The 25,025-nt window shown below is 55.1% G+C and overlaps 1 protein-coding gene across 1 annotated transcript in view; it reads right to left on the minus strand.

Moving 5' to 3' along the window:
- Nucleotides 1–23,946, minus strand: part of FAIM2 (Fas apoptotic inhibitory molecule 2) — a 34,182-nt gene extending 10,236 nt beyond the window's left edge. The window contains exons 1-11 of the mRNA XM_030322555.1: nt 23,635–23,946; nt 19,828–20,023; nt 17,044–17,144; nt 16,530–16,594; nt 16,050–16,103; nt 10,279–10,329; nt 9,900–9,939; nt 9,347–9,384; nt 8,781–8,868; nt 8,409–8,504; nt 6,637–6,690 (exon numbers count right to left, since the gene is read on the minus strand). Coding sequence (XP_030178415.1) covers nt 6,637–6,690; nt 8,409–8,504; nt 8,781–8,868; nt 9,347–9,384; nt 9,900–9,939; nt 10,279–10,329; nt 16,050–16,103; nt 16,530–16,594; nt 17,044–17,144; nt 19,828–20,023; nt 23,635–23,649 — 798 coding nt within the window. The 5' untranslated portion in view covers nt 23,650–23,946. The remainder of the gene's footprint in view (nt 1–6,636; nt 6,691–8,408; nt 8,505–8,780; nt 8,869–9,346; nt 9,385–9,899; nt 9,940–10,278; nt 10,330–16,049; nt 16,104–16,529; nt 16,595–17,043; nt 17,145–19,827; nt 20,024–23,634) is intronic.
- Between the last annotated feature and the right edge of the window lie 1,079 nt (nt 23,947–25,025).

Below are 25,025 nucleotides of genomic sequence, written 5' to 3' on the forward strand. Positions count from 1 at the left end.
TCCCTGCTGCTGCCCTCAGAGGAGAGCGCTCAACTTCGGAGGGTTCAGATGAGGCCGCAGGTGAGGTGTCAGGGCTGTTTTAGTGGTGGAGGGTGGGTAGCAGAACAGAGAAGGTTCTCACTAGATCTTTCAGGCTCACGTAAAAAACTGAGGCGAAAGAGCCTCTGAGCTCTGAATGAAATAAAGGTAAGTCTAAAATAAAATGATACCCCTGCCTTGGGTTTGGGTAGCCATTTTTGCTTTTCAAAGTGTTTCTCTAATTGTGAAGAAGGTAGGGCATATATCACAGACCTGAGTAAAAAAGCAGGGGCAGGGGCAAACAGGAGTCTCTTTCCAGAACCCTCCAGATGCTGTGGGGCTGGCCTAGGCCAGTCAGGGGAACATCAGGGACACAGATTCTCTGCTGGGGTTGGATGGAAGTAACTGCTGAAAGCCTGATCTCAAAGGTTGAGAAAGCCTCCCTGGGTTCTTCTGCTGTGCAGGGAGTCAAGCAGCAGGAACTCTCTGGCCTCTATTTTCCCACCTGTGAAATGGGACAGGGAGATAGAGTCGAAAGAATAGCTGGACTGAGAGTCAGGAAAATGGGGCTTTCATCCAGCTTGGCAGCTAACACTGGTGTGTGTGTGTGTGTGTGTGTGTGTGTGTGGTTTATGACGGTGCGTGTGGGGTGGGGAGCATGCTGTCTCAGGGCCTCAGTGCAAATAGGTCCCTGCCAGCACTAAGGACTCACCTCAACCCTCCTTTCTTGCAGGGACTGAGGACAGAGGGCTGCATGTATCTTCCCCATGGGCAGGGGCCAACACCTACAAAGCATCTTCCTACCTCAGCTTCACTCATCCAAACACCATCGGGCCCTGAAGCATCCAGTACTGACCAACATACCTGTTCTTCCTGCCGCCCTGTCCCCAACTCTGGCACTCTGCCTGCAGTGGTCTTTTAACTGGTCTCTCAGGCTCTGGCCTACCCACACAGCTTCTGGCTAATCTTCCTTAAAACACAGAGACCGTGAGGAGCCCCTGGGTGGCTCAGTCGGTTAAGCGTCTGACTTCGGCTCAGGTCATGATCTCGTGGTTTGTGAGTTCGAGCCCCACGTCGGGCTCTGTGCTGACAGCTTGGAGCCTGGAGCCTACTTCGGATTCTGTGTCTCCCTCTCTCTCTGCCCCTCCCCGGCTCATGCTCAGTCTCTCAAAAACAAATAAACATTAAAACACACACACACACACACACACACACACACACACAGACTGTGATGTTTTCTCAGGTCTCCAATCCATCCAGGCCAGGCAGGGGACAGTTCTGTTCGTATTGGGCTTGTCGCCTAATTTCCAAAGTCCCATGCTTAGTTTCTTTCCTAAGTCTCCTGGCTTGGCTTCCCGGTTTAGGTGGCCGGGAGATCCTAGCTTCCCCAAAGAAGGACTAGCTCTGAGGTAGAGCCACACAAGTACGGAGGCTCAGCCACAGCGGGAAACCTGCTGGCCAAGCCCTTGGCCCAACCCGCTCTCTCTCCCTGCCCCAACCCTCCTGCTCTGTCCCAGCCCCTCCACTTTGCCCCATCATCTCACCCAGCCAAGCCCTCATACTCCCCCGCCTGACTTTCCATGAGCCACTATAAAAAAAAGCACCGAAGGAGAGGGCACTAGTGGGGTCAGGAGGATAAGCCCTGAGGTACCTGCGGGCTGACTCACCCACTTCTACTGGCATTTGGGTCTGGTGCCCAGTGAGGGGTATGAGATAGGGGTGAGGCAGAAAACCCAAAGCCTCTTGAGAATGCACCAAGGCTGGATGGGTGAGGCCTAGGAGGGGCCTCTTCCTCAAGGCTGGACCTCGGCCCTAAGAAGCCTGGGCTCCCCACCCCTGATCTCGGCCTAGTCCAGCTCAGTGGCCCTGCCCTCACAGATGGTAGAGACGGTCAGAGAGGGGCTAAGGTATCTAGGAGAGAAAAACCATTTGAATTCTAACAGCCCTTCCAAGGCCCAGGCTGGGAGCATTGGGTGGGTCCTCGCTGGAGGTCTGGGGTCTCCTCTGAGGCTTCTCCCCTTTCTCACCCACCCTCCTTGTGGCAGCTGGGCAGGGATGCTCTGAGTGCGTCGCTGGGAGGGCCCCTCATGGTGCTGAGAATTCTCCACAGGCTAGGGTGGGAGATGCCGGGATGGGCAGATGAAGAGACTGGGCGTGCTGGGTGCTCGGGATGGGTTGGAGCTAGGGGACCACAGCTTCCACAGGACAGAACTGATGCAGGAAGCAGGGTCAGATTGAGGTCAATGGCCTTCTGAGTTGGGGTTCATGGAAAGGCCCGGAGACTGTTCTTGTGGGGCTGGGCCTCTGATGGCCTCTGTCCACCTAAAACTCAGAGGAGGGAGGGCAGTGAATCCAGGGCCCTCCTCGGCTCTCCCCTACCCCAGGGGCCCCAGGGAACCTGTGCATGTCTTCCCTCCTTTGGCCCAGGTGAACAAGGTCAGGAGGTGGAGCTGGGGGATTCACACCTGCCATTGTTTACATAATCTGGAGGAGGAGCCCTAATGAGACATTAACAGCTAATTAGGCACTGTGGTTCCTCCTCCCCTGTGACTCACCGAGCAACTGAGGCTTTCTTTCCCTGCTCTGACCAGCATCTCGGCTAGTCCTGGCCCCTCGGACACGCCTCTCAGGCACCTATTCGTTCCATAAACATCAAAGGGGTGCCAGGCACTGGGGATGCAGTGAAGTAACAAGCTAGACAAAAACCCCTGCCCTCAAGGAACTTACATTCTGCTGGAGGGAGACCATCAACTAACAAGTCAGAAAAAAAGGATGAACAGTGCTGTGGCGAGAAATAAAGCAGGGAGGAGGAGTAGGCAGTGTGTGCGTGCGTGTGTGCTCAGTCACACAGGATTGTAAATCAAGCGAACACTTGAAGGAGGGGACACAGGGAGCTGTGAGTGGATCCGAGGGGACAGATGGAGGCATCTGCAGGTGGAGAGGCCCCGGGCTGGGAGTGAGCCTGCCGTGCTCAGGGGCAGCAAGGAGGTGCACATGGCTGCACCAGAGTGGGCGGTGGGGGGCATGGGAGGAGGTGAGGTCAGGGAGGACCTGCAGGCCCAGGAAGTCATCCCTGGAGGCCCAGCAGCGGAACCATGTGACCTCATTCACACTTAACAGGATCAACCCGAGCTGCTGCACTGAGCACACACTGTGGGGGCCACGCCAGTGGGAGGCCACGGCGGCAATTCAAGAGGGGGATCAGGGAGTAGCCATGAAGGTGGAGACAAGTGGTCAAATTCTGCCTAGAAGGTGGGGCCGATAGAATTTGCTATAGGGCCAGAAGTGGGGTGTGAGGAGAGCGGAGGAGTGGAGGATGTCAGCAGGGCGTTTGACTTGAATGACTGGAAGGACAGAGTTGCCATTTACAGAGATGGAGAAAAGGCTGTGGGAGAAGCAGGGGTTCAGCGAGAGCAGGCGCTCAGTTTCAGACGTATTAGGTTTGGGGTGCCTATTAGGTTTCCAAATGCGGATACTGAGCGGACAATAGGAAATTCGAATCTGGAATTCTGGGCTGGAGATCAACTGTAGGGCCATCAGCATAAACGATGGTATTCAAAGCCTTGAGAGGATCCTGACTTGAAAGATCCTGTAGAGAGTGAGCGTAGAAAGAGAGGAGTTGGTGGCCCTATGGCCCTCGGTGTGAGCAGGGGGACAGGAGAAAGACAGGACAGCTGGTGGCCAAGATGCCCAGGGAAGAAGATGCTTCTGGGTGGAGGAATGAGCAACTGTATCAAACAGGCTGAGGGTCTGGCAAGATGAGGGCTGAGAAATGACCACTGCTGATCCTGCTGAGAGCATTAACAGGGTTGAGAGAATTCGAGAAGGACTGGGAGGAGAGAAAGGAGGAGACAAATTGGAAATACAGGTATCCCTTGCTTTCTGAAAGTTTGAGTTCCATTGTTTCATTTTTACCAAAGACCTGTAGTACCTGATTTCGCTAGCCAAAAGAAATCCAAAGAGGATTTTCACTTTTACAAAAAAAATGGTGGAGGGGGGGATAGCATTCAGTATTTGCTTTGCAGTGAGCTGTTATATGATAGAGGCAGCATGCACCCCAGACAACGAGTGGCACCCCCGAGCTCCTTCCCTGGGAACTACACCCAGCATCTGGGCATCAAGCCGCCACAGTTTTGAGCAGTGTCTGTGAGCATCTGTGTTTTATCTCTATTTATTTTGTGCATCATGTCAGCAAGATATGTCCTAAGGTAGCAGAAAAACCTAAGAGAGGTTATTTTGGAGGGGGGGCTGGGATACTCAAAAATTTTTCCATAGACATTAGTTGCTTCTTCGCTTATACCATTTCAGCTTACAAAGGTTTCATAAGAATGCATTACTTTTGGGGGAAGCTTATCATCAGTGTAGATTCCCTTATAAGGATTTTTGCTCTAAATGGGGGTGCTGCAAAGGGATGTGGGTCAAGAGTGGTGTGTGTGTGTGTGTGTGTGTGTGTGCGTGTGTGTGTGTGTTTCCAGATAGAAGAAATTATAGCCTGTTTCCATGCTAATGAGAATAGTCCAGTAGAAAGGCCAATACTGATGGGGGCGGGGCAGGGGTGGAACAGGGGGTTTGCTGGAAAGAACTTCCAGCCTCTTCCCAAATCCAAGCTAATAGGAGTTGTCTTCTTTGAGGGGGACCACAGGGGTGCTGGAAGTGGCACCAGGCTGGGCACAGGACACCTGGGTCCTATCCCACATCTGCCAACTCTTAACACCCATGGGGAAAGCAGGTCTTATAACATCAGTGCTGCCTCCTTCCCTGGGTTGTGGTGGAGATCCAATGAGGTAATAGGTGTGAAAGTGTTTTCTAAAATGTAAAGGGTGGAACAGATGGCTGGGATTATTTTTACTATTCTAACAACACAAGGGATTATTAAACAAATTTAAGGGATTACTATTCATCCAGCCTTCCTTGTATGTACAGCCTTCCTGCTTAGCTGACATACTGGCTGTGATCTGATCCACAGGAAGCCAAGTAAACTCCCCTACTCTCCACTGATGCTTGCCGTGCTCCCCCTCTGCCCTGCACATTGACCCCTCTTCTTCCATTTGTCCCTGGCAAACACTGTCCTCTGAAGCCTCCTGGGTTCACTTCCCCCCATGTGACCCTGCATTTTTCTTTCCTCTTGGTCTTATTCCCCACCCCTTCCTTTTCATTGAAAGAACTTTTTAATGTTTATTTATTTTGAGAGAGAGAGAGAGAGAGAGAGCGAGCGAGCAGGGGGAGGGGCAGAGGGAGAGAGAGAGAATACCAAGCAGACTCTGCACTGTCAGCACGGAGCCCGACGCGGGGCTCAAACCCACAAACCGCAAGATCATGGCCTAAACCAAAACCAAGGGTCCATGGCGCAACTGACTGAACCACCCAGGTGCCCCTCATTGGAACTTATTTTAAGTAGGTCCTGCCTGGAGGAAAGAGAGTATTGGTGCGGGAGCCAAGAGAAGTTAGTGCTGCATGGTGACCTTTCTGGTTTGCCCGAGATGTAGGGGTTCCCTCAAGCAGTGGGACTTTCAGTGCTCAAACTGGCAAAGTTCTGGGTAAACTGGGAGAAACTGGTCAGCCTAGCCTTGACCAAGGCCACACTTAGTTGATATGCCATCATCTTGCCAGGAAACGGGACAAACCATTTAACTTCTTTGTGGTCCAGTTTTCTCATCTATGAGAGGAAGGGCTTGGAGTTTCACTAGATCCCTTTTTAGTGCCTTCAGCACTAAAACATTCCAACGAGGGACAGGAGGGTCTGGTCACTTCTCCTGCTGGTGTTGGTGTTTACCTTGTGTGCCCCCTGAGAAGAGGTCACCGAGATGAGCTTGCCCACCTGGGCGGGTCCCGGAACACCATCACATTCAGGTGCCCACCTGAGCAAAGGGCCTGTATTGGGCTCTTCCAGGCAGATGTCTGTCCCTGGCTACCTCCTGTCTCCTGGGCATCTCCCTGCGGCCGTCCCGAGCTCCTCCCCACGTAGCCTCATACCCAGAACGGGGCTCTGCAGCCAGGCCATCCAGGTTGTCACTCTGGTCCCCTGCTTCCTAGGATGCTGTGTGAACTTGGGCAAGTCGTTTAGGCTCTGAGCTTCGGGTTCCTCATCTTAACCTGATCACAGCAGAAGCTATTTCACAGAGTCATGGTGAGGGTTAAATGCACATGGAGAGCTTGTTGGTGGGGGGAGGCGTTCAATAAATACCGTCATCATCATCACCATCAACACTCTCAGTTTGGTGACAACAACCACGACCACTGGGGATCTCCCTTGCTCCAAGAAGCCTTCCCAGATTTTCCCTAGGAGAGCAATGACTAGCTTAGTCCCCGTGGCCAGGGCACCCTCATTCTCTCACCCCTGCAAGCAGCACTGGCCCTCCCCAGGAGCTAGGGGTGCCTCTTCCCAGCTGTGTCTAACGCTCCAATCCTGTTACCACCTTCTTCCTCCCCTGCCCAGATAAGCTGGTGTATCTCAGAAACCAGAGAGCATTCCCTGAAAGCAGCGCTGAGCCTTGACCTGCCCACAGGAGCTTTACAAGGTGTCAGGGAGGAGGTCCATGAGGAAGACGGGGATAGTGAAGGGGCTTGGGGAGGTGATCAGAGGCTGAGAAGGCGGGGCCCCCGGGGAGCCACACTCACCAACGTAAACACGCCTGCTCCCAGAGCGGCATACACAGCGTGGAGCCAGGGCACCTGTGGAGCAGACACAAAATGGGTATAGGGTGACAGGCGGCAAAGGAGGGCTCAGTCCAGAGACCGGGGGATGTAGCACAGACCTCCCTGGTGGGTTCCCTCTCTCACAGCAACCCCCAACCCTCCCCAGCAGTCCTGAAGACGCCCCAGGACAGAGAGGGGTCCTTGATTCTCTGTGTGCTCAGGGTGCGTCTGGGGAGCCCCAGGATAACAGTGATCAGGGAGGGACCGGCAGGGGAGTTCCCAGCTGACATGTACTTGGTGTTCCCTCCATACACAGCCCCAGACTCAGGCTGGTCGAGGGAGACTCAACCTGTTGAACCCCTGCCATCTTCCCTGCCTGAGTCTGGCCTCAGGCCGCTCCCTCCCCCCCCCCCCCCCCCCCCCCCCCCCCCCCCCCCGCCGCAGACACACTCATCCCTGTCCTGCGTGGGGTCTGTCTGTTCCTCTGTAGGGGAATTCCCTAGCTTTGCCTGGAGGCGTAAGGGGCTCAGAGGTCTGTGTGTGTGTGGTGGGGGGATGGGGGGATCCTACGGAATCCCTGCCAGCCGTTCATGATGCGATTGCTTGCAGCGCCCCTTCCCAACCTTGGCCACCCCTAGGTCTCAGGGGCACCCAGCTGGGTGTGGAAACCCTGCAGGTTTCAGCCATGCCTCCCTCCACGGGGCCTTCCCCCAGAAGATTCTTGGAAACAAAGGCATCCCAGTAGCCTGACCTGGATCAATAAACGGTTCTTTGAAGTTTGGAAGCCACTTCCTATAACTGCCTCTCCCCCATCCTAGATACACAGAGGGCCCCCAGACCAGCTCCGGCCCCTCCCTTCGTCAACAGGATCCTGGGAATTGCCAAGGAAATGCCAGAACCAATCCTGATGTCCTGGACTTGGAGCCAATACCCTGCGGACTGGGGCTGGGCAGGATGGGGTGGGGGGAAGGAGGAGTGGGGAATGCCGCTTCTAGCCTGGCAGAAAAGGGGCAGTGGGGGGACCATGCACCAGACGTGGTTAAGAGGAGTCCTGGGTGGGGGTACAAGCACTGAGCCCTTAGCAGGAGTCTAATAGCTTCATCCTCTGGGTTCCCAGGATTAAACCTCAAGCCCCTCCTGTGATGCCCTCGGTCTGCTCCTTCTCCACCTGCAGCACCCTGACTGCCTCAGTCACCCCTGAGCCCTGTGCTGTCCGAGCTGCATTTCCCAGGGCAGGCTGGACAGCTGAGATTTGGCTGGCCCCATGGACACCGTAATGGGGTGGGGTATGCTCAGACCCCCACTGCCCCACCTCCTGCCTGCCTGGCCAGCCAGATTCTGGCCCTCTGGACTTGGCTGATCCCTCAGGGGCCCCAGGAGGTCCTTCTTCAGGGCCCTTCTGGGCTTGGTGGCGCTATGGAGCTCGTGCGCTCGGGTCCCTGCCCAGGGTTTAAATGTGCTGTGGCTTCTCCCTCGGCCTCACCTCCCCCTTAGAGGGGAGGATGAGAAAGGTGAAGCCGGATGTGGCTCATGGTGTGAGCAGATGCCCACGCCTGCCAAGAAAAACCTCCTTGTTTGTTTGCTTACACTGCCAACCAGCTCAGGGAAGGTGCCAGGAGGGCTGGACAGGATGACAAGCTGTGGGCCTTTGGCTCTGGGCCTTCCCTGGAAGGTGGGGAGGAAACGGCACCCTTGGGCGAGGTGGGGCTCTCCCTCCCTCCCCAGGGGCCCCACTGGGAGACCCGGGGACTCACGTATTGGAAGGGCAGGAGGATGGCCAGGATGAGTCCACTGAAGAAAAGAGTCATGAGCAGCACGAAGATCACACCCTGGCAGGAGGTGAAGTCAAACTGCAGGGATGGGACAGGTGTGAGCCATTGGGCCAGCACAGAGTGGCTTGGCACTCCTGGGGACCCCTGCTGGGTGGTGTGCTGGCCAGAAGGCTGAGCCCTAAACAGCGGGCTGCTGTCTTATGCTCCCTACCTAGAACCTGGCATCCCCCTTCCTCCCCTCCTTCAAGTGGCCTCCCAGACTTTACACACCCCTTTCCCCCTCCCTAGCCAGGGACCCAAGCTTTGAGCCCCCATCCCATAGGCCTTGTCCCACCCATAAGCCCCAGAGCTGACCTTAGTCTGGAAGCTAAAGACGGTGACTGAGAGGCAGACGAGAGCCGTGATACCCAGACACAGCAGCACAGATGTCGTGTTGTAGTAGCTGCGGGACACAGGGCCGGGGGGCTCAGCTTCAGGCAGGGGTCCTGGTTTCCCCTGGCCCTCCTCCCAGGCCCACCGCCTTCTGCGGGGACCCGATCCCTCAACCTCTGGCCCCAGCCTCTCTCCTGGGTTCTGCCCTCCCCAGCATGCTTAGACTCAAACTCCTCTTTGCAGAGAATGGAGAGGGGTTTGTGCTGGTACCAGGGAGGTTTACAAGGAGTGGTGTGACCACCCAGGCTGGGGTCTCTCAAGCTGCAGTTTGAGAGAGGTCATCTTGCTCTCCTCCATTCCCCACCTCCACCCCCCGACCTGGCCAGGTCCTGCCGTCACTGTTCAACGGACTGTGCGAGAAGAGGGCTCCAGGCCAGTGTTTCCGGCCTGCCTGGACCTCCACCCTCCCTGGACGCTCTCTGAAGGGGTGTGTTCAGGGGCAGCTCCCCTCAGAGAGTGGCCCGTCCCCTTCCACCTGTCCCCTTTACCTGGACAGCATCCCAGTGAGGTAGGCCATGGACAGGGTCTGGAAGGAGAAGCAGGATGAGGGAATGCTCCAGAATCCAGCCTTTGGGGGCCCAGTCTGGGCCTCCACTCCTTGGGCGCACCCCTCAACTCTGCATCGGCCTCACCTCCACACATTCACTTCCACAACTCAGGCCTGGTGAGGAGCGTCCTGACGGGCCTGCACTAGCTGTGTTCCCTTCTTCCTTTTGCAGCCCTGCTCTTCCCTCCTCTCTATGACCTACTCTTCTTTATCCATTGCTCTAGGATGCCACATTCAAACCTCTTAAAAACCACATCACAAAGAAAAGAGACAATGGCTGGAGTCAAGGGTGGGGGAGACTAAGCCTATTTGGAAAGAGAGGGTGGGATGTCTTTGTGGTAGAAGGGGGGTGAAAATACCCCGGCCTCCACCGGTCACCTCCCATTGGACATCCGCAGCCCAGACTTCCTGGCCCTGGAAGCACCCCCCCCCCCGCTTCCTCCTCCCACTATGTGCACTCAGCATCTGTCCCCAGCCACCCCCAGGTCACTTACGAAGATGGTCAGGAGAATCAGGTTCCAGGGGAAATGCCTCCTGTAAGGCAAACCACCGAGTTCAGAGGAGATTGGGGGGTGCCGGCAGCCACGGGCTGGGTCACTGCAGCTGGGAGGGGGGGCCTCTGCCTAACCCCATCCCCACTCCTTGGAGCCTCCTCCTTCAGCCACACCCCCAGGTGCCCCCATCTGTCGGTCCACACCACCCTGTTGCCACCTGAGAGGCGCCAAGGGAAGGAGGGAGGGGCAGGCTTGATGGAGCCCAGAGGGTAGAGCCCTCTCAGAAGTTCACAGCACACTGGCAGCAGGCAGGACTGGGGCCAGGGCTTTCGAGATCCTTCTCATGTTCCCACAAGTTGTTCCTCAAGCCATCACATACCTAGGTCCAGAACAGCAGGCCAGGGTCAGATAGGTGGCGAAGAACACAGCACTGTGAGAAACAGATGGGCAGTCAGCCTGTGCCCCCTGATGCCCCTCCACCCAGTCCCCTGCTCATTCCACTCTCTGCACCCCCCACCCTGCCGTCCACAGGCACCAGGTAGTATGATTGGGTCGGGGGAACGGTGTTTAAGACCTTGGTCGTCCTAGAACCTGGCAACAGGCAGGATGGTGGTACAATTCCAAAAGCCAGGAATGGGAATTGGGTGAACCTGCTTCTGGAAACATGGAGTCTTGGGTGTCATGGACAGCTGACCACCCAATCCAAAGTGGCCTTCCCAGACACTCCCAATACTTCATACAGAAAGCTCGTATACGGTGTTTTCTAGGTGCCAGACAGAGTGCCAGGTGCTTTATGAAGACTAATATAATCCTCACACCTTCTTGCTCCAGAGTACTAATTTATCACCACTGCCCCACGCTGCCTCCTTCAGTCCCCTCCCACCTTTCTCACTACTTGTAATAACCTTGTTACTTTATTGTTGGTCTACCCTACTAGGCTGCAAGTGAATCAGGTGAAGGGCCCTCATCTGTCCTGCCAGCGCCTGGCACAGGCAGGAGGTACCTGTGGTATGAATTTCTGGATCAGATGGCCATGTCCAGTGGAAGACTGGAAGGGAACTCAGGCACAACCCCAGAGACAGGGATTGAAGATTGAGGATTTTCTAGAGAGCAGTGGAAGTGACGGCCAGTCCGGGAGGTAGAAGATGAGGGGCTGAGGACCCAAGGGGCACGCTCACTCCTACCTACATGGATGCCACCACCAATGCATGGTCTCCAGCCCCCGGTGGACCCTGAACATGGCACCTGCCATCCTCGCCCATCTCCCTTCTCAGTTTGTCACCTATCCCCCAGAGCAGCAATTCCAACCATCCTCCCTCATTTGCAAACCTCCCGGGCTGCCTCGCTCCTGCAAGGTCTGGCCTGGTGTGTCCCAGAAAGATTTGAGATGGCGTGGAGCTCCCTTGGCCCCCTGCCTGCCACTGGCAAACGTAGTATCCCTTTCTTCTGTCCTTCCATCCCAGGCCAATCGCCCCAGCCTGGACTCTGGGCCCCACACCCTCAACTGCCCCTCCATGTCTATCTCTATAGCATCACCTTTAGCATCTACCCGCACCTCTCCTCCTACACGAACCTCCTTAACTGCTCTCCATCTTCAACCCAATGTCTTCCCCAGTTCCAGCTACTTCCATTTTATCCACCCTCACAGACAAGGTGCTTGAAAAAGTCGTCCTCACTCACTGTCTCCTTCTTCATCTCCTCATTGCTCCCCAACCCCACAAACTCAGCCCCAGCCCCACTTAATGACAGCTGGCTTTGCCACATCCCTGTGGCCTTGTTGAGTCCAAGCGATACTTGTCAGTCCCTGTCTTGCCTAACTTTTCAACATCGGATCCCTCCCATTATTCCCCCGGTTCCAAGATGACACTCTCGGGTCCCCTCCTACCTCCTTGGCCACTCCTTCCCAATCTCCTTCAGAGTATCTAAATTTGCGCAGTCCCTTTGACACAGAGTCCCATCAGGCTGTCTCCCTTCATGCTCTCACTGGGGGCTCGCTCATCCACAGGACTCCCTCTAGCAGGCAAATGCTCATGGCTCCCACACCCTCGTTTCTGATCTACGTGTTCCTTCTCAACCCCAGACCTGAATATGCAACTGCCTACTAAGCAGACATGGCCATTCAGAAACGCTCCAAACCCAACAGGTTAGGAGTGAACTTGCCCTCCTCCCTGCCCCTGCTCCCGTGTCTCCTATTGCAGAGGACATCATGCACGTCCAAGTCGCCCAAACAGAGAGCTCAGCATCCTGGACTCTCACCCAGCCTCGCCCGATTAATCACCTGGACCTGCCAATCCTCCTACCCAGGCAGCTCTCAGATCTGTCACCTTCTCTCCATGCCCAATACCACCCTTTTAGGTGGGGCCACCTCTGGTCCTGCTGCCACCCCTGCCTTCCACCCTCCAAGCTACAGGCAGATCCAACCATGAGACTCCCTTGTTTAAAATTACCAAAGACCTGGCAAGGCCCTGCTTCATGTGCCTCCCTGAACCTACCTCCCTGGCCCACCCTTCCCTGCACTCCGCTCCTCCTCCTCTCTGCACCCTCACAACGTGCCTGCCACACTCTGCTCCTGCTGGAAAGGACTGACTGGCAGGGAAGCCTGATGCCTGGGTTAGAGGGGCTCCCTCCACGCACCACGAACATTCCTCAACCAAGGCCTGCACCCTCACACCCTCCAGGCCTGTTAATCTGAACCCCCACCCGGATATGGCATCTGGAGCAACCTACTCATTTTGCATTCCTACCACTAAGCGGGAGCCTGGCAATGGCTAGGTGGCCTTTAAATACTTCTGGATGAAATGCAAAAGAATAAGGGATGGAGGGGTGGAGATAAGCCTACTGGATTTGGCAAATAGGACGCCTCCATTTTCACCTTCTCCTATTCTTCAGTGGCTCTCGAGTGATGTGGAACAGTTGTCACAGTGATTGAGGGGTTCTTAGTGTCGGGGGCCAGCGAAGGACAGTGGAAACATCCTGCCCCAGTTGAGAAACACTCCAGCATCTGCTCTCTTCTGGTCTCACTTGAGTCATTGGTCAGTCACTTGGGCAATAATAATAACGATAATAGCCTTGTCTATGTGTGTCCTGGGTGTGGGTCCTGTCTCCCCGCCAGACTGGGAGCTTCCAAAGGGCAAGGGCCCCGTCTCCTTTCCTCTCTGGTCCACAGCTCCTCAACCCTCAAGACCAGAGGTCACAGGAAGGGCAGAGGGACATGACCTGGGGGTTACAGGGCAGCTTTGGAGCCTGACATTCGCATTCATAGCCCAGCTCTGCACTCTTATTGTGTGAGCTTAAATAAGTTACTTAATTGCAGAGCTCCGTTTCCCTCCTTTGTGAAACAGGAGCACTGGTACCGGCTCACAGGGGCTGTAGCAGGATTGACTTGAGGGCGCACAGGTCAAGCGTGGACAGGCCCTGGTACAGGGTAAGGACTTGAGAATGGGAGTTGTTAGTATAATGGGACTGGCAGCCTCCTGGAGAGGCTCCGACCCACCTCTCCCAGCTCTGGGCCTCACAGTTTCCTCCTCCGCCTGCTTCCCCACCCCCGCCCCACAGCCCTGACTCCTTCCCCGCCGCCAGGGCTCCGAGGGAGCAATCAGACAATAAGGTAAGAGCCCACCGAGGGAGATGACGGGGGCCTTGAGACAGCGGTGAGTGGAAGGCGGGGGCTGGCAGGCTGCCATCCCAGGGGGCAGAGAATGAATCACAGACGTGAAGGAGAGACTCACTGGCATGTCAGAGCCTGGGCCCCAGGCCTGGGCTGGAGCCCTGGTCTGTTTACAGAGTGTCAGAACAGGGGAGGGAGGCTCAGGTGGAAGCCGGTCTAAACCCAGTGTCCTCCCCCAACGTATCCCATTCTAGGGCCGATCCTGGACCAGCAGGGGAAGCAGCAGAACATGTAGGGGAAGTGCACAAGACTGTGCTGCTTAGCAAGTGATACCTTCTCTCTGAGCCTCATTTCCTCATCCGTAAAATGGGGATAATCATAGTGTCTGCCTGGTAGGGTTGTTTATAAGGATCAAATGACAAATACCCGTAAAGCACTCAGCACCGTGTCTCACACATAGAAAAAGAGTGGTTTTGTTCTTATTGCTGTTAAGGGCTTGGTACGTTGAAGGAGGTGAGACCCACTTGGTCTCAGACCCAGAAGCAAATTCAGGGGGCAAAGTGGATAGAGTTGAGGGATGGGGAGGGGACTGGGCAGGACAGAGCCACAGGGTGGCTTTCTGGACAAAAAAGCAGCATCTTGGTGCTGGGATTCCCAAGCACCTCTAAGGCTCTGTGGTGCCCCTTAAAAGCACAGGGTCCAGGTCCACTCCTGATTTCTCTCCTCCTCCCCCACCCCCACCCCTGAGCCAGGGAGAGCATCTCTGCTTTCTGTCTGGAGATGTTGAGGAGGAGCATTGTTAAACCTCACCATTCACGGGCCAGAGTCTCATGCCTGCCCTCAGTGGGGTGGACTCTGCCCCACTTCTGAGCCTGCTCATTCCCGGGCTGTCTCCCTGTCGCCATCTGCTCAGGACCTGGAGTCCTGCAGACCCTCCCACAGAAGTCCTGGTGAGGGGCCTGGGGACTCCATTCCAGAGTCCTCAGGGCACCTGAGTCTGCCAGGGGGTGCTGACGTACTGGGAGCCATGCCAACCTGCCATGTGTGTTGGCCAGGGTGGCCGTCCCTGGGGCCTCATTAGCTTTATCATACAGTGCCCCCAGTTCCCCAAGATGCATGCCTCCTTGCCTGGTCTGCAGACGGGTCCTCTGTTCTATGCCCTAAGAAAGGCTCTAGGCGTGAATGTCTCCTCCCCTGGGACTCCCAACTTGACTGAGCCTCCCCTCCACTCCGCTCCTCCGAGGAGCCACCGAGGCCAGGATGGGCCTCCTTCCTGTCAGCCTATGGTTGGCTTGTATTAATTCAAGGCCCACTCGGACTGTTCTGGGCTCGGGATGGTTCAGGAGGCTTTGGGCTGAACCCACATCTCCACCATACCTCTACCCAGGAGTGGGCCTGGGATGGGACAGCTGGAGTGCGCAAGCTCCTTGCCGGGCATTCAGAGCTCCCACCCCAGAAGGCCCCCCTGCTCTCTGAGATGTGTCACATTCCCTTACATGGAGCCTTCCAGCCCCCTGCCGGTCTTGTCTCGTATTTACCACATGTACCACGTGCAGCCCCACTCCCACGCTTTTGCTTGAGCCACTTCAGTCTGCATCTGTTGAGGTGCACCCTCTCAAGTGGACTGAGGTCTTGGATGTCTCAGGCTCAGCCCTCCCGCCTCCCCTCCTCTGAGTGGTGCTCACTCCCGTGCTGCTTTGTGCCACTCACTACCTTTCCCTACAGAGGTCTCCTCCCCAGTAGCCCCAGTGCCCAGTATGGCGCTGGAGGAGAGAGCGGTGAGAGCGGTATTGCTCTGAGCCCAGGGTAGTTCTGGCCTGGAATTACCCCCAAATGACCCCTAATTGCTCGGACAGGAGGGTCAAGGATCACCTAAGCCACCCAACTTCTCTTAAGTTACCTGCCATGTTCTTTAAAGAATAGAGGGCAAACAGGAGCCAAGTGCCTTGAGAAGAAGGGAGCCTGCCAAGTGGAGTGATTAAGAGCACAAGCCTCAACCTGAATCCTGGATTTGAATCCCAGCTCCGCCACAGACTAGCTGTGTGACCTTGGGCAAATTACTCAACCTCTCTGAGCCTTAGTTTTCTGAGATAATCATACCCAGTAGACTCGAGGATCGAATGCAATACTGTATATCCAGCGCACAGAACAAGGCCCAGCCCTTATTAGGCATTCTGTAAGTGGTAGTTACTATGATTAATAATTCATAGGCATTAATAACAACAATGTTAATAAGAGTAGCAACATTATCATTAGTGTGGGCCAAGGTGTTCCAGCCCCCCCCCTCCCCCTCAGGGCCAAGGTCTGGGTCTCTCCAGCCAGGGCCCCAGCCCACCTCCCCTCTTTGTGCAAGCACCAGAACCTATGTCTGTCTTCTTCCCTCCCTCTCAGATCCAAAGGGTCCGTCTGGTCATGCTCTTGTGAGGACAGTCTTCCTTTGGGGCGGAGAGAGTCATGGGCTTGGATTCTGTCCGTGGAGACTTCCCACCCTGTGCCACTGAGGGTTCTCTGGGAAGGGGCCTGGAGGCCTGGGGTATACTCACTAGGATGCCCAGTACCATCCTGGGTTGGCCTGGACATAGTCCTTAACGGGGTCACTGCAGAGAAAGGAGGGGGAGAGAATCAGAATCTCCCCTATGTCTCCATTTCCACGTCTGCACCTGCCCCACCACGGTTCCCAGGACTTGCGAAGAAGAAAGGAAGAAGGGATCCTGGTGACATAGGGAGCCCCAGCCACAGTCCCCGGCTGGGACATGGAGGTACCCGGCTGTGGGGCTGGAAGATCTGAGAGGAATGACCACTTCCCAGGCACCAGCAGGCCCAGAAGGTACCGGGTCCACCCCTGCTGGATAGAGGACTCCTCTGTGGGCACTCCCTAAGATTCCTCCCCAATGTGAGGGCCTCCACTGCCCCACACAAATCTTTTCAGGCAAACATTCCAAAAACAGTCTGACTCAGGGACCCCCGCCCCAGGCCTTGCCATGGCTGCCCCTAGAAGATGCTGGTTCACACAACCAACTCACCAGAAGGTAAAGAGAGCCACGACACCCAACGTCACCAGCAGCTGGATCAGTAGGATTGTATAGACCTAGGTTTGGGAGGGAATTCCGGTCAGCTTGGGGAGCCCCCACTGGAGGCTAGGGAGGCTCAGGCCCCCAGTGAGGCTCAGCGAGTACCCCAGCTTCCCAGTGACTCAATCTACTCTCCAGACCTACATCCTATACCCTCCCCTTTCTTTCCTAGGGGTCACTAGAATGGACCCAGGACAAGGTGAAAGACAAGCAACTTTGCTCCAGAGCCCACCCCCACAGGACAAGGGGCCCCATGTATCTGGAGACAGGTTGAGACATTGAGTTTGGGTATAGCAGGGGGCAGTGGGGTGAAGCACTTCCCAGCAGGTGCTATCAGCTGGGGTCACTAGAGAAGGGGACACAGGGATGGCCTCTGTAGACAGAGGGCTGGGCCAGGGCCTTCTCAAGGGACACCCTGTCCTCCCCCCAGTCCCCCAGTCCTGGAGAGTTGGGAGGAGGTGGTTACCTTTCTGATGAAGACTCGGCGAACTTTCTGGTCGTCCCAACTGAAGGTGGTGAAGAGCTCATGGTCTCCGGCGGGGAATCCGTTCTCATAGCTGGAGCTGCCTATATGGACATGGGGAGGGCCATGAGGGCTCCCATGTATATAAATGCTGCCCCCAATGGCCACCTGTTCAGAGCTGACTTTTGTCAAACTGGCTCTCTGGACTGGGGAAGCTTTTTTCTCTAGTTCCGTTCTCAAACCTCCCACCTCACCCCATCCCACCCTCAGACCTTTTCCCCCAGCTGCTTCTCCTGAGTCCTGAGACTACACTGTCATCTCCCTACCCCTTCCTTGCATGCTGACTGGGGCTCCCTGGGGGCCAATCCCTGCCATACAAATGTGGCCCTTTTCTCTTGTGTCCCCCACTCTCTTCCCTAAACACGCTGGCTCCCTTTAGTGGCTAAGAATCAGAGAGAGACAGCCACTCTCCCAAGGCCACCTAGCACATCTCAGGGTCTAAGGTCCTACCCCTGCCTGCTCTGAGGCCCTTGGGGTGAGAACCAGGGACTAGTTGGATGAGAGAACCTTCTGGTGCTCCAGCTGGGAAGCAGGGCAGGGGGAAACTGGAGGGGGAAGTAAAGCCAGACAAGGGCAAGGAATGGGGTATGGCTGGGGATGAAGTTTGGGGGCCTGGTCCCAGAACTGAGAAACCAGATATCAGGCCTGTGAAAGAGTATAGGATCCACAGTCAAACAGACCCACATGTGGCTCCCTCTTCTCAGACTGACTATCAGCCATCTTGGAGTGTCGTCTGCGATATGGGTCCGTGACACTCACCTCCTGGGGACAAAACTAGATGAAAGCGAGAGCCGATGGCTCTGTGCCTGGTGGGGACTATGCTGCCCTCTCCTTTGCACCCCTCATCTGGGCCATTCCTGAGGCCTCTGCTCTGTTCTCTTCCACTGTCCTTTTAATTCTTGCCATTTCTCCACGATCTTACCCTCCCTCCACAGCAAAAGCGTCAGTCTTGGTCTTTCAAAGCTGACCCTGCATCAAGCTCTTTGATGGCTCCCCACTGCCTTTTACTCAAGTTCAAGTTCTTTAACAAAGCTTCCACAGCCTCCCCGAGCTCTCAGCCCCAATGCACACTGTTCCCTCCTACTTTTCTCCAGCCTGACGATATTTTTTCGGCCACGTGCTTTCTTGCCTCTGCACATTATATTCTTTCAGCCTGAACACTCATTTCCCCGCCTCTTCACCAGGCTAACTCATTGAGTCTTCAGGACTCAATGTGGATACCCCTTTGTCCAGGAAGTCTTCCCTGACTGCCACACAGATTAGGTAAGCTGCCTAGGCCTCTATCACTGCATCTCTTTCATTGTGTGGTTAGTTGTCTGTTTACTTGTCTATACAGTCAGGCCCGTGGGGGCAACAAGTCTTGCAAATCCATGCATCACTAGAAATTTAGCACCACTGGTCACAGTGCTTGACACACACTTAGAAATGTTTGTCGCATGTTGACTAAAATGAGCTTCCGTCCTGCCCTGACAGTTCCCTGGAAAACACTATTTAAGGCAGCTAGCTCTGGCAACCTGGATATGGAAAATGAAGAAGGGGGAGAGAGGGGAACCCACTGCAAACCTGGGGCCTGGAGGCCCTCACCCTTTTGTCTTCCACTTTCATGTGCGGTCTACATCTCCTGCCAAAGCCCAAATGGCCAGACCACTGAGCAGGCGATGAGGACAGAGAAAGTCCTGTGGGTGTCTGGGGCAGTGAGACGAGCTCACACAAACACCAGACCTTCATTGGCTCTCCAGTAGGTCACGGTGTGGTAGGTCTGCTTGGCTCTGGGCTGAGAGGGTTTGTGGTAAAGGGTGTGGACCATGGTGGCCACTCCCGGTGAGTAGAGGTTCTGTCTGAGGCATTGTTCCTGGGATTCCTTCTAGAATTCTGCTGAGGAGGGTGGGAGTATATAAGATGGGGGAGGGGGGTTGAGGGGCCGCTTAGGGAGGCTGCCGGGGCTGAGGAAGATTTGAGAAGGGGCCCTTCCTTAGCATGTGGGGAGCTGTATGTTCCCAGCCCCAAGGCAAAGCTCCCACAAGCTGCTCAATCTAACAGAGGGGCTCCCACGGGCTGTGATTTTTGGTCTACAGGGAGCTGGCATTCGCCTGGGTAAGTGTGCCTATGAATTATGCCTGGCCATGAGGGGCACTAAGGCTGGCATCCATATACCTTCCCCAGGTCATGTCCTCCTGTCCCCAACAAAGGCCTGGAGAAGGGAAGAGAGGTAAGGAAAGTGAGGGTGAAGTGATCCTCAGACCCCTGGCCCCCAACATCCCTGGGGCCTTCAGAGGGAAGTTTTGGATCAGCCCACATGTAAACACGACACCTCCACTCACAGGGAGCCAGCCACAGCTTAATGCTGCCCTTTCCTGTGTCTACTCTGACCTCTCTCCACCCTTTTAATGTACCCCTTTGAGGAAAGCCTTTCTAGAATAGCCCCTGATCCACCCCCTCCCCCTATTTACTCCCTCTATTTGCCCTAGCTTGGTGACTTGAAAAGAATCCCCTCTTCCCCATCCAAGAGTACTATAATGACAGAAAATATTGTGTCTCTCCCTTTTCATGGAGTCCTCCTTGACCTACCCTTGGAATAGCCCTCCAAATCCCAAGCCTTTGACAACAGAGCCTCATATAACAACCATACAATGCATCTATTTATGGGCAACTTCCTCCTACCCAAGTTTTTCCTCTGGGCCTACCACTCCCCATGATGTTCCAGCCTCCAGGAGCTGAGAGACTTACTAGGATCCACATAGGCCCAGCTGGGATGGAGAGGCACAGCCGACGGGGCTGGGGGGAAGGCCCCTGCCTTCAACCCCTCTCCAGAGGTGGCCTCCTCATAGGAGGGCGGGGCCGAGGGCACTGCTGGAGTCTCCTTCTTCTCACCATTGGCCTGCTGCTGCCCCTCTGTCCCGGGGGCCTTGTTAGCCACGGAGATCTGTGGAATAGAGGCGAAGAGAGACAGTCACCAGGGAAAGGGTGCCTTCCAAGTCCTCCCCACCAGCCCCCAATATCTGGAACTTCCATGGGTACTTTCTCACCTGCACTAGGAAGGGTGGGGGTGCAGACAATAATTTCCCTATTTTACACGGGATATGGAATATTATTCAGCCTTAAGAAAGAAGGAGATCCTTCCATTTGCAACAAGGCTCAGGGAAATAAGCCAAACACAGAAAGACAAAAACTGCGTGACACCAATTATATTGGGAATCGAAAATAGCCAAACTCATAGAAGCACAGAGTAGAATGGTGGTTGCCAGGGGTTGGGGGGTGGGGGAAATGGGAAGGTGTTGGTCAAAGGGCACAAAGTTTCCATTGTGCTAGATGAATAAGTTCTGGAGATCTAATGTACAGCATGGTGATTATAGTTAACAATACTTTATTGTATACTCGAAATCTGCTGAGAGGGTGGATCTTAAGTGTTCTCATCACACACAAAGAAAGGTAACTATGTGAAGTGATGTTAACTGACTTGATTGTGATCATTTCACAATATACATGTATATCAAAACATTCAGGTCGTGTACCTTAAATATATACAATTACCATTTGTCAATTATACCCCAATAAAGATGGTGGCGGAGGAAGACTCTCTCCCCTCCCTTTTTTTTTTTTTTTTTTTTTTTTTTTTTTTTATAGATGGGAGAACTGAGCTCCAGGAGGGTCAGGGCTGGCCAGAGGCACACACTGAAGCTGGAATAAAAACTGAGGAAGGAGAGGGGAAAAAAACTGAGTGATTCGGTCGGTGAAGCGTCCGGCTCGTGATTTTGGCTCACGTCATGATCTCACAAATCATGACATCAAGCTCTGTGTTGGGCTCAGGTGTTGGGCTCAGCAGGGTTGAGCCTGCTTGGGATTCTCTCTCTCTCTCTCTCTCTCCCTGCCTTCCTGTATGCACATGCATGCCCTCTCTCTCTCTCAAAATAAATAAACTTTTAAGAAAAGTTTAAAAAATAACTGAGGAAGGAGAAGTTCTTAGGAGAAGCCACCATGGGGCTGTCCCTGGGGCAGAGAAGGGGTGTGTATGGTTCCACTGTCTCCCTGGGGTTCAGGGAAGGGCCTGGCACAGAGTAGGCCCTCAAGAATATTATTGAATGAAAGATTCTTTCATTTAATCTCCCTGCTACGTTGGTGGTTATATTTTGACCCCTGGGTTGTTTTTTTTTTTTTTAATGTTTATTTTTGAAAGAGAGAGAGAGAAAGAGAGAGCAGGGGAGGAGCAGAGAGAGAGAGGGGAGGAGAGAGGATCTGAAGTGGGCTCTGTGCTGACAGCAGAGAACCCAATGAGGGGCTTGAACTCACAAACCATGAAATCATGACCTAAGTTGAAGTTGGATGCCCAACCAACTGAGCCACCCAGGCACCCCTGATCCCTGTTTTAAAATGAGGGAACTGAGGCTCAGAGAGGAAGGATGACTTGTGCAAGGTCACAGAGCCACACATAGCCCATTGGGCTGCAGAGCCCAGGCCCCATCCACTGGGACTGGCCTCCTTCTGTTGGGCTGGAGATGACACTAGGAAGGTGGGGATGGGCGAGCAGGGAAACAGAGAGGGGTGAGGGGAGATATGAGGAAGAAAGGGGACCATAGAGTGGGGAAAGGGCAAGAGGTCCCTGGTGAAGGGTCCTGTTTTGGCCTCATCCTGTTGTGAACCTCAGCCTCTCTCCCAAACCAGAACAGAATCACAGACCTTCACTGTTGGAAGGGATCTCAGAAGGTATCTAGCTCAACCCTTTCCTTCATTTGGCAGATGAGGAAACTGAGGCCCAGAGGGAATTGTGCCATGGCAGGTTGAAAACTCAAGCCCATTTACACTCAGCTCTGCCCCAGGCCCCAGAGGGTCCACTTAAGCTTTGGGGAGAGGATGTGAGCTGGAAGGGCCTGAGTGCTGCCGCCAGGGAAGGGAAGACTGTGGGGGAGGGGGTGTATGAAAACTGACTGGCAACAAAAAGACTAAGCCTCAGAAAATGAATGGGATTTAGTTCTGGCTTCAGAAAGAATGTGTTAAACCCGAAGGGCCGCAGAAGAAGGCCGCTGAGTTCATTCTTTGTAGGTTGCGTCCAGCTGAGGCAGCCCCGAGGGAAGCGAGCACCAGAACATCTCTGTCTCCACTCAGCCCTAAGGACCACTGAACTGGAAAGTTCTTTTCCATCCTCAGAAAGCCTGTGAGCCAGCTGGGGGTCAGAGGCAGAGGAGGCGGGGCGATGTGCTACATTCATTGAGGACAGGAGGCGATGTCAGCAAAGTGACTGGGGTGGGGGGGGGGGGTGGAATCAGCAGTAGGTGTGGGGAGGGGGCTTTTCATTTTCATCACGGTGAACACCCCCCAGGCCTCCTTAGGGAAGGGCCTTGAGGAGCCTAGGCCTGTGAGAATGCGGCCCTGGTTCACCTGCTGCCCTCCCACTCCCCAACCTCCTTCCTCATTTAGACCAGAAGGCTCACATCCAGGAAAACCCATTTCAGCCCACCAGAACCAAGGTCCTTTGAAACCAGACCCAGGAAAAGAATTATCACCTCTGACTTCAGCCCTGTCACGAATGGGCCCTCCTCCCAACCCCCACCCTGCCGATCAGCCCCAGAGCCTCCTGGGCCCTGCCCCCCCCCATACACACACACACACATACACACACACACACACACACACACACCCTCATTCCCAAGTGAGGTCTGCCCAATGGCAGGAGGTGGTATCACCAGTGACATCATTTTGAGGTCTCAGGAGCTTAAAAACAGAGAGGAGGGTCTGAGAGCCCAGGGAAGGATGCCATTGGCTTTGAGGCTTATCTTGGAGAAAGGAAGGGGGAGTGTAGGGGAGGCTCCTCTTCTGTTTTCTCTGCCCAATCCTTGGCACCCCCAAAACAGAGGGCCAGAGGACCCTCCCCCTTTGCCCCAGGCCCTGATTGTTGTATAATTCCACAGGCTGTTGATGTTATGTAACCACACTAGGCCAGCCAAGTCTCTGCCCCAGCCCTTCCCCTCCATTTCAGGCCTAAAACTAGAAAAAAAGAGACGACGTTTTATCTGGTTCCATCTAGTCCCATGTCGAGCCAAAACAAAAACACAAATTAAAGCATCCTGATGCAGGGTTGCCATAGTAATCCCCTTCCCCCCCCCAAAGCATGTGTCCAGATGTGGAATGAGTTGGCTGGGGGGTGGGGGTGGGGGTTTCTGTGGAGGTGGGAAAGATGAGCATAATGTGGTTGGGGCAGGATAGGCACCACTCCTTGGGGCTCACCCAGGTGCCCCCCTCTAGTCCCCCCACCACACCCTGGACACCCAGGTTGATTCCTTAAGGGTAACTGGGTACCTGTGAAGGGTACTGAGATGCCAAAGCCCCTGGGGTGAGAGGGCCTGTTGGGCAGGAAGAGGCCCTGACCTATCACTTGAAATGCGCCTTTTGGTCCTCTGACTGCAACAAGGACCACAGAGGACCTTCGCACAAGCGCCGGGAAAGGATGCTTATAGTGGTCCAGAGAGTTTGCTCGGGATGACGGGGAGCGGGGAGCCGAAGGATGAAGGATGATGGTGCAGGTGGGGGAGATGCCGGTACCTTTCCTTGTGTCATGGTGCCGTCTCTCCGGGAAGGGGTCCCTGAGGCAGGGGCGGCCGCTTGGGTCACCGCAGCCTGCCTGCGTCTCTGCCTTCCTCCGCGTGGGTTCTAGCAACATCCACTGCAGCCGGGCCAGGCGGACCGGAATGTACCATTCAGGCGCAGGAGGAGGAGGGGGCCTGGGGGCGGGCTGGGAGGCTGCTGCGGAGGCCGCTGCGTATTTACAAGCCCGTAGGGAGGAGGAGGCGCGCCGCCCCCTCCCCCGTCCCCTCCACCCTGAACCCTCATCCCGGGACTAGGGAGCGCATGCTGCAGAGCCACCCAAGTGGATGGGTCCGCAGGGCGGGAGGAGGCGCGGGGACTCCGTGACACCCGACCAGCTGATGCTGCCTGCCTGTAACTGGAGCTGGGTGTCAGGGCCTTATCGCTCCACCATCTCTGCCGCTGACAGGTTCTTTCTGTTCAAGCCTCAGCCTCCCCCTTCCCTGCCTCTGGATGCGTCCCAGATTTCTGTCTCCATTTCCACCTCCCCTCTCATCTGTTTCATCATCCACGGCAGAGTGGGGAAAGTCTCCCACGGCTGGCTCATGTACCCTCCCTGGCTTCTAATAGGGCCCCTTGGGCCCTCAGTTCCTATGGGCCTTAGGCAAGCCATATAGGCACCTCTCCTTTGCCTCCATTTTCCCACCTGTGAAATGGGAGCAATGGGCCCCTCCCTGCCTTGTCGCAGAGGCCTGGTGTGGGAGGATGCAGGTGCTGGTGTTTTTGTTTTTGTTTTTGTTTTTGTTTTTTCAGCCCTGCTGGACCATCTAACCAGGCCTTTCTGGAGAGGCTTCTAGCTCTGTCTCAAAGCGTCTCCAACTCCCATCCCCATTCCCAAGATGCTGCTTCCTTTCTGCCTCCACTCCTGCCTCCATCACCCCTGCCCCCTTCCAGAGCCTGTTCCCTTCCCTCTCCCAGGCTTGTCCTTGGGAATTGGCCATCGCCAGGCCCAGTTTTCCAAAGCTGCTGCAGTGTTGCCCCGGAGTTTGCAATCTCACGAGCTGGGCTGGATTCCCAACTTGATCACCCTCTGGCCTTGTGACTTTGGCAAGGCCTTGATCTCTGTGAGCTGCAGCGTCTCCTATGGAAAGAAAGAGCTCTGTCCATGCTAGATTGACTGTGAGGCACACAGGTTATGGCGGTGGAAGCGCACTGAAGACCACAAAGTGCAGCCAGCATGTGAGTCATTATTAGCTGAGGAATTAGTGTCTTGGGCCGCTCCAGGGTGAGGACTCTGAGATCTGCCTAAAAGGATCTGAACTTCCTAGGATAAGATGAGAAACCAAGTCCCAATGCAGGGATGGCCCCTTACCGTCTGCTTCTCTGTCGTCTCTCAGCTAGACCCACCC

The sequence above is a fragment of the Lynx canadensis genome, chromosome B4, assembly GCF_007474595.2.
Source record: "Lynx canadensis isolate LIC74 chromosome B4, mLynCan4.pri.v2, whole genome shotgun sequence".
Taxonomy (NCBI): domain Eukaryota; kingdom Metazoa; phylum Chordata; class Mammalia; order Carnivora; family Felidae; genus Lynx; species Lynx canadensis.